The following is an 18,603-nucleotide window of genomic DNA, read 5'->3' on the forward strand; positions in this document are numbered from 1 at the left end:
CCTCTTGCTTTTAAAACATTACCGTCTTGTGACTTCACTCTTAGAAAAAAAGGTTCTTTAGGGTTCTATATAGAACCCTAGGGTTCTTTACTCTGCTCCAAAGAACCTTTTTTGCACAAAATTCACATGATTGCTTAATGTGAGTATCTATGTGTACAGAATGCATTTACTTTATTAAAATATTTATTTATAAATAGTTTTAAACACTACACTATATTACTTTTGCATTGGCATTTCATACTGCAGGAAAAATACATTTACATTTTACTTCTTCAGCTTTGAGTTTGATTAAAAAAGGACTTATACATAACAGATGATCAGAGTGTCCTTTCTCTTTAAGATGACTTTTTATCTCAGTATCATTATACAGTATATGGTCTTGTATATTCTTGACTCATAATTCAGCAACAGATGCATACATTTGTGTTTATCATAAACAGCAAACAACTTCAGCGTGTTGCACTGTAAACTTGCAGATGTGCAACTGATAAAAACGCACAATCAAACTATTTCAAATGTAAATGGTCATGGAAAGTAAAAAAAAATATATATAAAATGAAAGCTTAAGGGCGACGTTACCTTGGTAAGTAAGAATAAACATTAATATGTTGATTACTTTGAAGTTACTTTTATTTATTTCGACCTAACTGCTTGTCATTTATGACTTGCACGTTTGTTTCAGCGAGCACAAAGAAGGAACGTCGACAAAACTGTTTCGCCCAGGTCTGCACTATTCTCAGCCAGGAGGTAAGGAGGAATCTTCAAACTTAAATCACTAAAATCTCTACTTTGACTAGTTATCCTGATTAAAGGTTATGTTTTAATTTACTTTTCTTTGCGCCTAGAAAACATAGGAAAAACCAAAACCAGTTTCCAGGAGCACATCACAGCCAAACATTGAATAAATCCGACTGCACTGAAATAAATCAAGAGACTATCAAATGTCCAGTGTCAAAGAGAGGGAATGATGGAAATGTTTCAACTTATTATTTGTTGTTTTATTGTAATTTACTAAAATATGATAATTATGGATTTTTTTTTTTATTGAAGGTGCCATATTAATTTAACTTTGGTTTTAGCAAAGACCTTCATCTGACTTAAAGAGCAATTATGAATTCTGGCCAGCAACATCTTCACAGAAATGAAATGAAAGTCATACAGGACATTTGACCAAAACAATGGCATAATTGTCTTAATGATCATAAATGTCATAAAAGCTATGTCTTTTGCCAATATTTCTCATTATTTTGCATTGTATCAAGGTTTTTATGATACTAAAAATGGTTAATTTCTGTTTGCAGTGTCTCTGGAGTGCAGCATTACTGGTTTGACCATCTTCATACAGATAAAATACAACACTCCACTTCATGTAAGTTTTAAGATTTAATTTTGAGATTTTTTTATTTATTTATTTTTATGCTATGCATACTGACAGCATGTCTAATACATTTCTCTTACTTTCAGGGATCAGCACATCCCATCCTCAACCTGATCTTTCATATGGTGTCAAGACCCCTCCGTGCAGAGAGTTAGAATCAAACTGAAGTCAAGTGATGTTTTATTTAGTTTGCTGTATGCAAAAGACCTCACTCAGTTCATTTAATTATAACATGCTGTATAAAGACCCATTTTTAAAATTATCCTGATTTTCATAGTTAATAATTTATTTTATTTATAAATATTTATTTATGTTTAGTTAGTTAAATGTACTTAGTTTTGTACTTGTATATTAATGTTACTTATGGTTATAATTTTAACTAATAGTTAAAGTTATTTAATGTTAATGATATTTACATACATATTGCTACTATTTAGACTTTTACCTTATTACAAACCTGTGGAATTATAAAGTTAGTTATAACTATCTGCATTATGAATTGAGATTTCTATTTTATTTGTATTTTTTTGCTTATGTTATTGTAAATACAAACTATTAAAATGCTTTCTGATTAATACATAAATGTGTTTTATGTGGTTATTTCACTTTAGTGATATATATATATATATATATATATATATATATATATATATATATATTTTAACTATTTAATTCACATACCCTTAATTGTTAATCTGGTAACAAAACAATTTAAAAACTAACACCCCAAATGTTACGATATGTTTGGAACCCCTAAAACCTTTTAGGGGTTCTAAATATGAAGTGAGCGAAAGAACCCTTTGGGATTCTATATGGAACCATTTTCTTCTAAGTGTGTCTGTAATTAAAAGATGAATAATAAAGTCAGTGGGCAAGTGTTTTGGGTGTTAGCTGTAATCATTTGATTGGAGAAAGCTATGGTATAAACATAGTCACTTGACTAAGACACAGCAGCCTCTTTGTTGATCTTGATGCTTTAGCCAACATACTTTCCTTCTCTCCCATTCCCGCTCTCTAAATGTTTCCTCTTTAGTACTCTTCACCAATATCTTTTTCACCATCTACATGCCTGGGTGCCCTACTCTGAGAGTGTCTTTTAAGAAGGTTGTTTGATTTGGGCTCCTGCTTTAATCACATCATACAGCATAGTACAGGCAGTGACTTGAACATTGTTTGACTTGTGCGTAATCACTGTAGTGACCTTGAAAAGTTGTTTAGAGTGGGGAAAGATATTCTACATTTACTGGCAATGTTTACACATCTGTTTTACTGCAAGTTGATGTTTGGCACTGAGGAAGTTCTGAAGTTTTGTGCATGTATATCCTTAATTTTTCAATCAAGCCGTTATTTCCTTGTAAAAACACTCATAACCGGTCAAGTTTAAAAATGTTTTAGTGCAGCAGTTGATTGACAGGTGAGTGGGTGGCGCTTCGCTGTTGTCCAGGTTGCGTCAGGACAGATTGGCATTTACACTTTAAACGCATTGAGGTCAAATGCGTTTTTATCTACCTGTGATAAAATGGTTATGCAGATAACGACAGCCGTCGTGCGACTTCATTGGTGCTTTAAATAGGGATTAGATGATGTATTGATACATCACAAAAAAAAAATTACAAACCTTATCTCAGCAAAACTCTTTTAAATTTTCGAATTTGGAGTCTGCCCATGTGTTCATAAATGAAATGACCCGTCAAACATCATAAACATCTTTCTGTTCTTAACAGTCAGATAAAAAAGTTAAAAGAAATATTAATTTGAATTACAAATAGCATGGATGAGCAAAAAAAAAATAAAAAAAAATGGACTTCTCTCATTAATAAATGAACTGGAACACCTGTGTGAGATGCACGTTGAACTCTTAAAGTAGCAGAACCATTTTAGCGAGTGTTATTCAATGGAATGTAAAGGTGTTACTTATTAATTGTACTCATTATTTCAAAAAGTGACCGCTCATATAATAATATTTTTATGCAATTTCATGATATAAAAATAATTTATAGAATGTAGAATTGTAATATTTTTAAAAAGTTAAAATGGGATTATTATAATGATGACAAACAAATTATATATATATATATATATATATATACATATATATATATATATATATATATATATATATATCACATATATATATATATATATATACATATATATATATATATATATATATATATATATATATATATATATATATATATATATATATATATATATACACATATATACACACACTCACACACTTTCACATACTTTTTAGGACAGGTTCATTTCTGTACCTGATCAGCCTGAATGTAGCCCATTATTTTATGAAGGCTTAATTGTTTGTTATTGGATATTTAAATTGTTTATTAAAGAACTTTATTTTGATAATTATTATTTAACATTAAAAAAATAAAATAAAATTGTCTGTCATACTTTGGAGTGTTATTAAATCGAATCGAGAATATATCAAATTGTGAACCTCATATCGTATAACGAACCGAAGCATGAGATAAACATATCGTCCCATCTCTACTATAAAGTTGGGGTGCACAGAAATGTAAGCTGGCGAAAATTTTCGGCTTAAGATGCTATAGGCCTATTCAGTTTCAGCCGAAATAGGAAAAAAAGCTGAAAAATCTTGCCCGAAAATTTGATAATTTTTCTTTAAAATCCGGTCACTGGAACACTGACATCATGTAGAAAATGCATTGTTTATGTGAAAAGATTGTGGTTTAATTATATTTTATATAGGCCTAAACATGTAACGGTTCATGATTGATGATAAATATAGCTATTGAAGGTAACTTATAGCGATACATGCGCATCTCTTTATACAGTATGTGTGTGGCCCCTCCAACAAGTGTAACAGCACAAAATATTTCCCCCTATAGGTTTATGAATGAATAGTGTTAAAAATTAAAATGCGATTGCACATTTAGTTAGTTTTTCTTAGTTGTTCAATAAAGTCCACATTGCCTGAAAACATTAAGTGATTGTTCTTGTGGTTATTAGCGCATTTTAAGAGAATTGTCCTGTGAGGCTATTTATCATGAGTCACAATTGAACTCTGCGATCAAATAACCCCACCTACTGTTCAAGCCCAGTCGCACTCTACCTCAGCGCTGTCAATCACACAGAACAGCCCGACCCGCTCACATCACTTGCGGTCCCGTTCATACGCGCAAATTCTTTGTTTTTAACTTGAAACTGAATCAGAGAGTGACACGGTCAAAGAGAACCCCGTTTATTTTCCAATCTGTATTATAGGATACAGATGTGCTTGAATTAGAAATGTTTTGTCTATAGAGATGTACAATATTTAAAAATATTATTTATAATAATAATATTTTATAATAGTATTTTAAGGTGGCAGTGTGTGTTTTCCAAATGTAATCATTTGGAGCCTTTAGTACAAATTATGAATAATTATTAATTTTTATTCCATGAAGTCTTATTTTAAAATCCGTTTCGTTTTTTGGCCCTGTGTGTTCATCATTTTCGGTTTCAGTTTCCAAGAATTCAGGCCAAGAATTTTAATTTCGGTGCATCACTAATTTAAAGGCTAAAGTATCCTTCAGTTTTCGGTTTGCCACTACATCTCACACACAGTGCTTTATTTTTATATTGACTTATTTAATCACACTCTCATACTGTATGTATGCCTGTAACTCACAGGATTTCAAAAAAAATTTTTGGAACTATAATGCCAACATTGAATTTCAGTCAGACTAAAACAGTAATTTGTCTTTTTAAATGCTGTAGTCCGCCTCAAATCGCAACAGTTCGGTTTTTGCAAAGCCAGACTAGCAGACCTCGAAAATGTAATTGTAACTCTGCTTAGCCCATCATATAGACACGTTAATGTGCATGCTCCACATGACACTTATAATAACACTTGCTCTGCTGAAGTACTTCCTTCAAATATTCAGTTAAGCATTGTGTCAAAAATATTTGGACTGATAGCTATAGGACTGTTGCTCTACTACCCAAACCCCGTTGTAGCTTGATTTTTAAACTGCGCAAAAGTACTGAGTGTGTTTTATATCACAAAACTCATAGGGACTGTGACTAAAATTCTCTTTTGCTATTGTGTAGAAGTTTCTGTAAAATTACAAGTTTCAAGCAAATGACATGCAACATTAATCACCTGTTGTGCATTCACAGAGGGACATGATATGACTGACCACTGATAAGCAGTGATAATGTGTTCACACACAGGGGAACATAGATGACTGGACAGTAAAAAGAGTGTCTTTTTGAGTGTGTGTGCATGCTGTAGATTGGTAACTATATGGTCTTGGGCTTGCTTGGTATTTGGCCACAGTAATGAATGGGCTGCATTGTGTGTGTTTATAATCAGCCCTTCTCTAGAGAGCTTCTTCCCCCTAATAGACCTCATGCCTCCCAATCGGTACAGTCTGATTAGCAGTCGACAGTCATGTACCCACCGAGGATGCTTGCTCTCTCGCTTGGCATTTTGATAATTGAAGGAAGTTAGTGTTGTTATGTGTTTTCTTGGCCTCTTGTGAGGGCATCTCCTTAACAATCTCAGCGTAACCCCACGTGAGCCTGTTTAAGTTGAATTTATTGCCTGTGGTAGGGGCTTAGTTCAAGCATGTAGGCAGCACACAACTTGCTTTCAATTATTTCAGTCCTGTATGCGGCAGCTGTACCAGCAAATGTATTACTTGATGTGGATTTTTGTCTGGCCTCCAAATAGCTCACATTTCCCATTGCTTGGTAATTTAATATGTGTCACCTGCCACCGTGATGTTGGCAGCAGTGTCTCCATCTGCCCTCTGTGATATCATAATAAACCACAGAGATGACAAATAGAGAGAGATCTTTCCTCTCAGATAAAAGAATATCTGTTTACATTACTTAGGCAAACAGTATGACCTTCCTAGTTCCTTTTTTAACTTCCAGTGTGAAGTTGATTTTTAAGGCAACGATTTGATTAATTGATTTATAAAACAGCAGAAAATAGTTCCGAAAACACACTTCTCAGCTTGTTTTGGATATGTAGCTTACATTAAAAAAATGGTATGCACATGCCCTGCACAAAATTAGTATTTTAATGCAAATCCCACCTATCGAAATGAATCAGCTTGCTTTTGTCTTTTTTCGCAAAGAGTTGCTCTTACCACTTGCGTTTTCATTGAGATGTGTATGTTTTGGCCTTGTGAACCAGCTGATCATAATTCCTGTGAAAAGACCTAAGCAACCCCACACACACAACGCATTATATGTCTGGCTCTTGGCAGTGCATAGTACCCCTCTGTTGGTGCTGATCTGCTGCCAGCGTACTGAGAGTGAGACAGAGAGGAAAGGGCATGACGGGCCACAGCAGCAGGAATGTACTGCATGTGACCAGCTAACAAGCAAGCTCTTGATAAAGAAATATGGCAAGCAGACACACACAAGTTTCCATAATTTAATTGCTTGTTTCAGGGTTACTCGTTTAGAGAAGTGTGTGTGGATGACTTAAAGTCAGATTGTTGTCATTAGTTTCTTTATCCGGCTTGTTGAGGGTACCAACTTTCAAGTAGTTTTAATAATTTGAATCTCATTGGCCTTAAAGAGCCATTCAGAATTGTAGATCGTAGATGAACGGTGGAGGGGATTAATCAAAAGATCGCTGTAAATCCATCTCAGTTCAGATGTGTTCTTATTTACTGTGAAGTGTTTAGTAGTGCTAAAACAAAATGCATATGTTTGCTTCCCCATAGAAGAGGCAACACACCATACTAAGAACCAAAGGGAAGTAAACTTTAGAAAATAATAATTTGTGTAAATTCAGTTATTATTTTATCTTGTGGAATAGATCTAAATATCTGTTATGTCATATAGCTTTATCAGGATGGTACTAAATACAATTTTGCTGATTCTCTTAATCAGAACATTATTTTATGTAATATTTACTCATAAAATGTGATTTGAAAAAAAAAACATGCATTAAGCATTGACAAGGCTTTTAGTAGATTTTGTTATTGACGCAAGGGAAAGCTAACACATTTGATCACTGACCTGACAGACAGTTTTGGCTAATCTGATAATCTCAAATTGGCCAGATATCAACCAATAAATTAGCCTGACTGATATATCAGTTTGTCACTAGTTTCTCTGTACATCTATGTTGTATGTGCAATACTTGGTTTTTCTTTCTTTTGCAGCCTTTCTTCAAACTGCACAATCTGCGAAAGCTGGGCCTAAGTGACAACGAGATTCAGAGATTATCGCTTGACGTGGCAAACTTCACTCAGCTGGTAGAGCTGGACATCTCCAGAAATGGTACACAAACCCTCACTCTTAAATGTGACCTACTCCTGAAACACTTGTGCACTGTCTTACACTGCTTTCATACACACCCTGGGTGACTTTTTTAAGTTTCCTTACACAGAGCACTGGAATGTTTTATTTGTTGAGCCATGTCTATTTAAAATTTGTACGCATACATCATTGTCAATGTCCAATTGTCTTCGGTTGTGCCTCAGACAGCCTAAGGCACAATCACAGGTTTTCTCAGGATTGAACGTGTGAATTTTGAATACGTTGGCCTGTATTTACATTTACATTTATTCATTTGGCAGATGCTTTTATCCAAAATGACTTACAAAAGAGGAATACATTATAAGCTAATCATCTTAAGGAGACAGTGGTACGAAAAGTGCAGTATTACAAAGTTTCACTAGCATCAGAATAGTAGTATTCAAGAGGGATTAAAGTGCAAAAAGAATTTGTTTTATTTATTTTTAGTGACTGGTTTCATGCTCAATGAAAAGATGTGTTTTTAACCATTTTTGGATGACAGAAAGTGAGTCAGCTTCACGGATGGAGTTGGGAAGGTCATTCCACCAATGTGGTATGATGAAGCCGAAAGGCTGGGAAAGTGTTTTTGTGCCTCTTTGTGTTGGTAAAATAAGGTGCCGTTCCTTAGCCGACCGCAGGCTTCTGGTGGGAACGTAGTGCTGCAGAAATTATTTTAGGTATGCTGGAGCAGACCCAGTGACTGTTTTGTATGCTAGCATCAGAGCCTTGAATTTGATACGTGCATCATCCGGCAGCCAGTGGAGAGAGACAAGGAGTGGTGGAACATGCGCTCTTTTTGTTTCATTAAAGACCAGACGTGCTGCTGCATTCTGGATCATTTGCAGAGGTCTAATTGCGCATGCAGGGAGGCCTGCAATGAAAATGTTACAGTAGTCCAGTCTAGTTATGACTGAACAAGGAGTTGTGTGGCGTGTTCAGAGAGGAAGGGTCTTATCTTCTTGATATTGTAGTGTAAATCTACATGATTGTGCTGTCTTTGTGAAGTGGTCTGTGAAATTTAGTTGGTTATCGATGGTTACCCCTACTGTAGATTTCTGACAGTTTTGGAAGGCATTACTGCTGTTGAACCCAGCTGAGGAAAGACTTTTTTTTTACATTCTATAAATTCAATAAATCTATTTTTAAAAACTATCAGCTAATTAGTTAGTTATCTGCCTTTTCCACCATGTTAGTTAATGGTGTCAGCAAAATCCACAATCGGTCCACCTCCACTACCATAGACGACTTCTATTGTTTTTATATGAAGTTTATCATAACTAGGACAGACTAAACCTAACCCTAAAAGAAAATGATTTGCATTTTTATGACTGCAAAAACATTATTGTATATATGTATATTGTATATTTATATGTAAAGTAAACCCACACACGCATACAACTCGTTACGCTTAGTCAGATTACTCTCTCCCCCTGTTCTTTCCTGGACATCTGGTAGCCGTTATTAAGAAACCTGTCATTGTCATGACACTTCATTTCAATATATAATGCTGACTTTGCCCCTCTCTCTCTCTCTCTCTCTCTCTCTCTCTCTCTCTCTCTCTCTCTCTCTCTCTCTCTCTCTCTCTCTCTCTCTCATATGCACAGATATTTCTGAAATCCCAGAGAACATTAAATTCTGTCAGGCCTTGGAGATTGCAGACTTCAGCGGAAACCCTCTGTCCAGGTTAGTGAGTTGGAGAAACATCAAATTCCAAAATCATACCAAATGTCACTTTCTTGATAAAGAAGGGGCAGAAATAGAGGAAAAATAGAAGAAAATCTAGTTTACAAATGAGCAATAAGAAACAAGTTATGTATCAAGATGTGTTTTGTTCAAATGCTGTCATTTTGTTTAGTAGCACGTAGAATGTAGTGGGCTCTTTTTTAGGTTTAGTCCTTGTGCACAGCAGTTCGAGAATGTAAACTATTAATCACACAGGCGCTTCCCACTCTTTATTTACATTATTTAAGGAAGATGAGCGCTGTTGCTAGTGGTAACAGCTTTTCTCTCTCTTATGTCTCAGGTTGCCTGATGGCTTCACACAGCTCAGAGGTCTGGCTCACCTGTCACTCAATGATGTGTCACTGCAATCTCTACCCAATGACATAGGGAAGTAAGTAAATACATAAATGCAAAGAAACCTTTAAGATTCTGCTTCTTGTTACATACGTGCATTCCGTTAGTAGATGACTTCAAGTCAGTGGAAATCAGTGGGTTTAGGACGCAGCTTTAACATGCATATACAGGCCATAGTATTCACGATCTAATGCTGGATGATTTATTTAACTATGAAACATATTACAAAACAGTCAAGGTAAAAGTAACAGAACTTGGGGATATAAAGAATGTGTACCGACCCAAAGTTAATACCCGCATGTACTATTTTAGAATTAATTAAAATGGCTCTTTATATTATAGATTGTATATTTATTAGGGCTGTCAATCGATTAAACATTTTAATCGAATTAATTACATGGTGTCCCGATTAATTAATCGTGATTAATCGCATATAGAAATATTTGATTAGAAAGCCCCTCATATAACAATAATTCAATATTATAATGATTATACATATCAATATATAACAATTATACAGTGAGGAAAATAAGTATTTCAACACCCTGCTATTTTGCAAGTTCTCCCACTTAGAAATCATGGAGGGGTCTGAAATTGTCATCGTAGGTGCATGTCCACTGTGAGAGACATAATCTAAAAAAAAAAATCCAGAAATCACAATGTATGATTTTTTAACTATTTATTTGTATGAGACAGCAGCGAATAAGTATTTGAACACCTGAGAAAATCAATGTTAATATTTGGTACAGTAGCCTTTGTTTGCAATTACAGAGGTCAAATGTTTCCTGTAGTTTTTCACCAGGTTTGCACACACTGCAGGAGGGATTTTGGCCCACTCCTCCACACAGATCTTCTCTAGATCAGTCAGGTTTCTGGGCTGTCACTGAGAAACACGGAGTTTGAGCTCCCTCCAAAGATTCTCTATTGGGTTTAGGTCTGGAGACTGGCTAGGCCACGCCAGAACCTTGATATGCTTCTTACAGAGCCACTCCTTGGTTATCCTGGCTGTGTGCTTCGGGTCATTGTCATGTTGGAAGACCCAGCCTCGACCCATCTTCAATGCTCTAACTGAGGGAAGGAGGTTGTTCCCCAAAATCTCGCAATACATGGCCCTGGTCATCCTCTCCTTAATACAGTGCAGTCAGCCCTGTCCCATGTGCAGAAAAACACCCCCAAAGCATGATGCTACCACCCCCATGCTTCACAGTAGGGATGGTGTTCTTGGGATGGTACTCATCATTCTTCTTCCTCCAAACACGGTTAGTGGAATTATGACCAAAAAGTTATATTTTGGTCTCATCTGACCACATGACTTTCTCCCATGACTCCTCTGGATCATCCAAATGGTCATTGGCAAACTTAAGACGGGCCTTGACATGTGCTGGTTTAAGCTGGGGAACCTTCCATGCCATGCATGATTTCAAACCATGACGTCTTAGTGTATTACCAACAGTAACCTTGGAAACGGTGGTCCCAGCTCTTTTCAGGTCATTGACCAGCTCCTCCTGTGTAGTTCTGGGCTGATTTCTCACGTTTCTTAGGATCATTGAGACCCCACGAGGTGAGATCTTGCATGGAGCCCCAGTCCGAGGGAGATTGACAGTCATGTTTAGCTTCTTCCATTTTCTAATGACTGCTCCAACAGTGGACCTTTTTTCACCAAGCTGCTTGGCAATTTCCCGTAGCCCTTTCCAGCCTTGTGGAGGTGTACAATTTTGTCTCTAGTGTCTTTGGACAGCTCTTTGGTCTTGGCCATGTTAGTAGTTGGATTCTTACTGATTGTATGGGGTGGACAGGTGTCTTTATGCAGCTAACGACCTCAAACAGGTGCATCTAATTTAGGATAATAAATGGAGTGGAGGTGGACATTTTAAAGGCAGACTAACAGGTCTTTGAGGGTCAGAATTCTAGCTGATAGACAGGTGTTCAAATACTTATTTGCAGCTGTATCATACAAATAAATAGTTAAAAAATCATACATTGTGATTTCTGGATTTTTTTTTTTTTAGATTATGTCTCTCACAGTGGACATGCACCTACGATGACAATTTCAGACCCCTCCATGATTTCTAAGTGGGAGAACTTGCAAAATAGCAGGGTGTTCAAATACTTATTTTCCTCACTGTATATATATATATACAGTTCACAGCAATCCATTTCACAAGTCAAATTATCAGTCAGTTCTAGATTTATTACGAGGGCTTGTTTAAGGACCCAGTCAATTTACACCTGCGTCAGACATTTTTTTTATTTTTTTTTATTAATGCTTACAAAACTTTTACATCTAGAGCCAAGAGGTATATTAAAACAAACAACAACAAAAAGGAAAATAAATAAATATACAGTTTAATAAAAATATCAAATTGTTTACATATTTCAATACACTTTACAGCTTTCTTGTTACTCAAATTGGAAATTGTTCTTTGGTATTCCTGAACCTCTGAATTAAAAATGTAAACTAATGGTTTATAACCACCATATTTACATTTATGAATACTAAACTTTGCCAACAAAAGCAGAACATTAATCAAATTATATTCCTTATGAAGAGACATGTCATTGCTAAAAAAAACCTGAATAAAAAATTTTCAAAACAAAGTTGAAAGCTGGGAATAATATGATATCTAACAATCTTGCAGAAATCAGACCAAAAACAAGTCAAGTAGGGACAACTCCAAAATAAATGAAAAAAACATTTCCTCCTGCAGACCACAAAATGTACAGAATATATCGACATCACAATTAAATCTCTCTACAAGAAAATAATTAGTGAGGTAGTACTTATTTATAAGTTTGAAGGAAATTTCTTTGATTTTATTTGTGAGTAAATATTTATGGGTAACTTCCAAATTTTGCACCATCTCAATCCAGCGTCAGACATGCTTGTGTACCGTCTCGGGTGCATTGGATCATAAACATAAAATGTTTAGGTCACTGTGTCAAGTTAAATATAGTTTAATACTCAATCTTTAAACACATCTTGAGATCTCTTAGTTCGCATTTGTGCTCCTTCATGTGTTTTGAATGCAAGAACGTAACGCATGTTTGTGTTGTTCGGCCTACTGAAGTGTTTTCTTCACTGTATAAACTGCACGTTGCTCATACAGCTGAAACTTTACTTACTGCCCTCTGGAGTAAACAGGTGGTACTACAAGCTTGCATTTCTCAGGACTCTTCCTTATTATGGTCTGGGGGAAGTGCAATTATTTGCGTTCATTTTTTAATGCGTTATTTTTTGTAAAATGTATCGCACTGGATTAACTCATTAAATCAACAGCCCTAATATTTATATTTGAATTTTGATGAATAGTTTTTACTCACTTTTGTAATTGTCATAAAAGCAGGCATCTCATTCACACACAGACACACAAAGACTCTCAATCTCACACAGTCACATACACACACAAGTTTTTGGCCATTGCTGGTGTCGTGCAGATGGAGGAGCCCCTCACTCTTCCAAACCGAGTGACACACTCACCATCTTTCTGTCTCTTCTCTCAGCTTGTCAAACTTGGTGACTCTAGAGCTGAGGGAGAATCTACTGAAATCTTTACCCACGTGAGTATTTTACAATCATACGCTTTCAAAATTGCAGTTATTAGATTTGTTTTCTGAGACAAGCACTCTTGATTTGAATTCACACCCAAAATCCAGATTAATGGATGCAAATTGCCGTCAAATGTGAAATGTGTGTCATCCTTTAGCTCACTTTCCTTCCTGGTTAGACTGGAACAGCTGGATCTGGGCAGCAATGTACTGGAAGTTTTGGTAAGAACCAGCCTGCTAGGCACACATTCAGATCCACATGTTGTAAGGTATTGTGCAAAAAAAATAAAAAATTGTAGTCATTAACTGAGATTAATTTATGTATTTTAGAGCAGTGGTTCTCAACTGGTGGGTCACAGCCCTAGGTCTGTTCTGAAAATGTCACGGACTGCAGTGAAAATGAATGCTAAATGCAAATAATAAAATAAAGACAGAAAAGTGTTCGCTTCTGCTGTTGTTTTTACAACAATTTTCCAATTTAGCTTACAGTTGAAGTCAGAAGTTTACATACACTTAGGTTGAAGTCATTAAAAAAAAATTATATTAATATTTAAAGAATTAATATTAGCAAACTATAGTTTTGGCAAGTCGTTTAGGACATATTCTTTGTGCATGACACAAGTAATTTTTCCAACAATTGTATACAGACAGTTTGTATCACTTTTAATTGACTATATCACAATTAAAGTGGGTCAGAATTTAAAATACAGAAGTTAACTGTACCTTTAAGCAGCTTGGAAAATTCCAGAAAATTATTTCAAGCCTTTAGACAATTAGCTTCTGATAGGAGGTGTACTGAATTGGAGGTGTGCCAGTGGATGTATTTTAAAGTCTGCCTTCAAACTCTCAGAGCCACTTTGCTTAACATCATGGGAAAATGAAAATTAATCAGCCATGAAAGGTACCACTTTAATCTGTACAAACAATATTATGCAAGAATAAAAACAATGGGACCACACAGCCATCATACTGCTCAGGAAGAAGACACATTCTGTCTCCTAGGGTTGAAGGTAGTTTGGTGCGAAAAGTGCAAATCAATCACAGAACAACATCAAAGGGCCTTGTGAAGATGCTGGAGGAAACGGGTAGACAAGTATCTATATCCACAGTAAAACGAGTCCTATATTGACATAACCTGAAATGCTGCTCAGCAAGTAAGAAGCCACTGCTCCTAAAACATCATTAAATAGCCAGACAACAGTTTGCAAGTGCACATGTGGACAAAGATCTTACTTGTTGGAAAAATGTCCTCTGGTCTGATGTAACAAAAATTGTACTGTTTGGCCATAATGACCATTGCTATGTTTGGAGAAAAAAGGGTGAGGCATGCCGAAGAACATCATCCCAACTGTGAAGCATGGGGGTGCCAGCATCATGTTGTGGGGGTGCTTTGCTGCAGGAAGGACTGGTGCACTTCACAAAATAAATGGCATCATGAGGAAGGAAAATTATGTGGATATATTGTAGCAACATCTCAAGACATCAGCCAAGAATTTAAAGCTCTGTCGCAAATGGGTCTTCCAAATAGACAATGACCTGAAGCATACCGCCGAAGTTGTGGCCAAATGCCTTAAGGAAAACAAAGTCAAGGTATTGGAGTGGCCATCACAAAGCCCTGACCTCAATCAAATTTTTTGTGTGAGCAAGGTGGCCTACAAACCTGACTCAGTTACACCAGTTCTGTCTGAAGGAATGGGCCAAAATTCCAGCAACTTATTGTGAGAAGCGTGTGGAAGGCTCCCCGGACCCAACTTCGGACCCACTGGGAATGTGATGAAGGAAATATAAGATGAAATAAATCATTCTCTCTACTATTATTCTGACATTTCAAAGTCTTATAATAAAGTAGTGATCCTAACTGACCTAAGACATGGAATGTTTTCTATGATTAAATCTCAGGAATTGTGAAAAACTGAGTTTAAAATGTATGTATTAAACTGTATGTATTGAGCATGTAAGTAGTGGGTAAACATATTGTGCATGTGTGTGTTTATTTTCTTTTGCCCAAGTTGTTCTACACATCTCTGATTATCTTTTCCTTTACTGATCCAACACCTGAGCATCTGCCGATGAGTCTAGCTTTTAAAACAATCCGTTTTGTTGTTTGTTTGTTTGTTTGTTTTTTTTTTGGTTTTTGTTTATTATTATTGTGTGCCTCATTTCATCTCTCTTTTTATGTCCTGTCTTTGATTTGCTTTTTATTCCTTCCACTCAGCCTGACACACTTGGGGCACTGCCCAATCTTCGTGAGCTGTGGTTGGACAGAAACCAGCTCTCCTCACTACCTCCAGTAAGTACAGACCACTTCTGACTGGCTGATGTTTGAATGGGTTATCTGGCTTGGGTGTAAATCAAGTTCAGATGAGGGTTCCAAATCAAATGTATTGCAAATTCTGTCATTTAAGAAGTTGTTTAAGGGTGAAGAGTGTATTTGTTATGTTAAAATAATGTGTTTTATCCCAGCTTAATATTCAGAGACTTAATAAGCCATTCATAGGTTTATTCCCCCTAAAAGTGTTAACACTGTGATTCTGTCATGTTCAAAACATTGTTTGGGACTAGGTTTGGGCTTCTGGAAGAAGGGAGAGTGGTTGGAAAAGCTGTTGGAAAGCTGGCATCATTTGTGCAATTTTGTTTGGTTCTGCTTGTAGCACAAAAATCACACACTTCACTTCTTCTGTGTAGTTTAATGTGTTTGACATGTGCCTATTCTACTGATTACTAGAGTGGAAACTGGAGTGGTTTAATTCATTCTCGGCTGACTGAAAGTCGACCTCTGTCTTTAACAGGAGCTGGGGAACCTGCGGCAGCTGGTTTGCTTAGACGTGTCAGAGAATCGTCTATCAGAGCTTCCCACCGAGATCAGCGGCCTTATCGCTCTCACTGACCTCCTGCTCTCCGAGAACCTTCTGGAAATCTTGCCAGACAGCATTAGTAAGACATAAGATATAATAAGCACAAGCCTGTGAATTACTTTTCAAATGGATTGTTATGACCGGCATACAATAGACACATTGTCCTGGCTTTGTCTTCTGACTGATTTATCTCACTGAAAACGACATGCCACCGTAGTCTAAATTAAATTAGCAACTGTATGGCAACACTATTTATCATAGTAACATAATGTTTGCTGCCTTATTTGCTCACAGGGTGCTGTCATTACACATGCAGTTAACTTATACATAGTGCTTAGAAATATTACAAATTGTACTCTTCCTTACGAGTCTTGTGAAAACATTTAAAGCTCAACTTTCAAACTTTAATTCAAGCAGGAGCAATAGAATGTTAAAATTGTATGAAATTTAGTACAAATTGATACACTTTCAAGAACTTGAAATGTGTCAAATTGATAATAAAAAAATAAAATTAAAAAAAAACATTATGACTGTAGACATTTTTTTAAATAATTTTTCTGTTGACTCCTTGCCAATGAGAATTAAGTGCCAGAGAGATTTTGATTATTTTTTAACCACACTGCTGCCTCCTAGTGTCAGCAGATGTATGTCATATTATTGCTGCTCTGTCTTTACAATCTCAAATATCATACCATCACTTATGTGTGCTGCCTGAATAATTATTACTAAAATGAAATGTCTTTCTAGAGTTTCAAGCCACATCCTCAGTGTTCATCTGCTTTTCATGCTGCTGTTGCTGAAGTCTTTGAGGATTTCATGGGTGCTTAGACTTATGCACAAATACTGAATCTGCTTGTCTCTCTTAACAGGTTCGCTTAAGAAATTGTCCATTCTGAAAGTGAACCAGAACCGTCTTGTGCATCTCACCGACTCCATTGGCGATTGCGAGAACCTGACAGAGCTAATGTTGACTGAGAACCTTCTCCAGGTACATAAGCCCACATCATACACTAAAACAATTATGTCTGCTCTTTTGCTGTTATAATGTGATCTCCGTGATGCCTGAGAGTTATTCATAATTTTTGGCTTTTAAATTGCATCTTCATTAATTCTGTGAAGCTGGTTTTAAAGCACATATTATACATTTCTGCGTTATTTCCATATTATTGTACTCTATGTGCCATTGTGTAAATTATTTCTCAACAGATTAACAATTAATTTACTTCCTCTTTATCATCCATTTACATTTAATGTTATCTATTGGTTGAGCAGGCACTTTTATCTAATAAGGAATGCAAATTAGGAAAAACAAAGTAGCCAACAATATTATCAATGTTGCAATATCACGGGTCACACATTTCAAGAGTATATTACCAGAATACTATAAATCCAGTGCAGACGTGTAAGTGCAGAACATTGTAAAATCTTCTGTTTGCTATTTTCAGTCTCTTCCCCACTCTCTTGGTAAGCTGAAGAAGTTGACCAACTTGAATGTGGACCGAAACCACTTAAACAGCGTGCCTGCAGAAGTTGGAGGATGTCTTGGCCTGAACGTGCTCTCCCTCAGAGATAACAGGTTGGGTAAACTTCCCGCTGAGCTTGCCAACGCCATAGAGTTACATGTGCTGGATGTGGCTGGCAACAGGTAAGAAATGCTTTCTGAAGGGGAAGCAACTTGTAGGTCTCTATATTACAGGTGTTTGATGCAAGGTCAGAGTGACCTTTAAAATAGAGCTGAAGACTCTTTCATTCATCAAAACTTCCATAGCACTATTTCGTCTTAACTGAATTTGTCTCCCCATCTCTCGTTCTCTGTCCTAGGTTACAGAACTTGCCATTTACATTGGCCAATCTGAACCTGAAGGCCATGTGGCTGGCAGAGAACCAGTCTCAGCCCATGTTGAAGTTCCAGACTGAGGATGATAAGAGGACTGGGGAAAAAGTTCTCACATGCTACCTGCTGCCCCAGCAGCCCTCATCTAGCCTCGGTACGACACTGCTGGTCTCATGCATTCTCTTTAGTCAGTCACTCTCATTGTGAATCCATCACACACGTCATATTGCAGGGTTTTTTTTTTATGCACAGTAGTGCATATTAGCTATGTTTCTACCAAATTGCAAATTAAATTTATGCAAAAAATAAACATATTGCAAAAACTTGCGAAAATAGCCGTGTTTCATCTCCATGTGTTCAGAAGTACAAATCACCACTTCCTGAGAAATTGTAGCCACTGTTACTCTTTTATTACTAAAATAATCACGATTTAGAGCATACAAACAAAACTCTGTTATGAACTATGTCTCATGTCTGGAAGTGACGCACGGTTCTGGGGGCACTTTGTGTGTGCGTTCCTCCATCTTTATGACTTTGCCATGCGGATCTATAACATATTTATTCAATAGTGTCAATAAACCTGCTCTTCGGCACAGTTTAAGTTTTTATTTGATTTATTT

General features: G+C 36.3%; 1 protein-coding gene across 1 annotated transcript in view; it reads left to right on the top strand.

The window, feature by feature from the left end:
• Positions 1-18,603, top strand: part of LOC127626884 (protein scribble homolog) — a 121,895-nt gene that overhangs the window by 43,541 nt on the left and 59,751 nt on the right. Inside the window, exons 2-11 of the mRNA XM_052103029.1 lie at positions 7,537-7,654; positions 9,277-9,355; positions 9,696-9,785; positions 13,250-13,306; positions 13,453-13,516; positions 15,510-15,584; positions 16,084-16,228; positions 17,019-17,137; positions 17,595-17,794; positions 17,971-18,137. Of these exons, the coding sequence (XP_051958989.1) occupies positions 7,537-7,654; positions 9,277-9,355; positions 9,696-9,785; positions 13,250-13,306; positions 13,453-13,516; positions 15,510-15,584; positions 16,084-16,228; positions 17,019-17,137; positions 17,595-17,794; positions 17,971-18,137 (1,114 nt within the window). The remainder of the gene's footprint in view (positions 1-7,536; positions 7,655-9,276; positions 9,356-9,695; positions 9,786-13,249; positions 13,307-13,452; positions 13,517-15,509; positions 15,585-16,083; positions 16,229-17,018; positions 17,138-17,594; positions 17,795-17,970; positions 18,138-18,603) is intronic.

This window comes from Xyrauchen texanus, chromosome 1, assembly GCF_025860055.1.
Source record: "Xyrauchen texanus isolate HMW12.3.18 chromosome 1, RBS_HiC_50CHRs, whole genome shotgun sequence".
Taxonomy (NCBI): Eukaryota; Metazoa; Chordata; class Actinopteri; order Cypriniformes; family Catostomidae; genus Xyrauchen; species Xyrauchen texanus.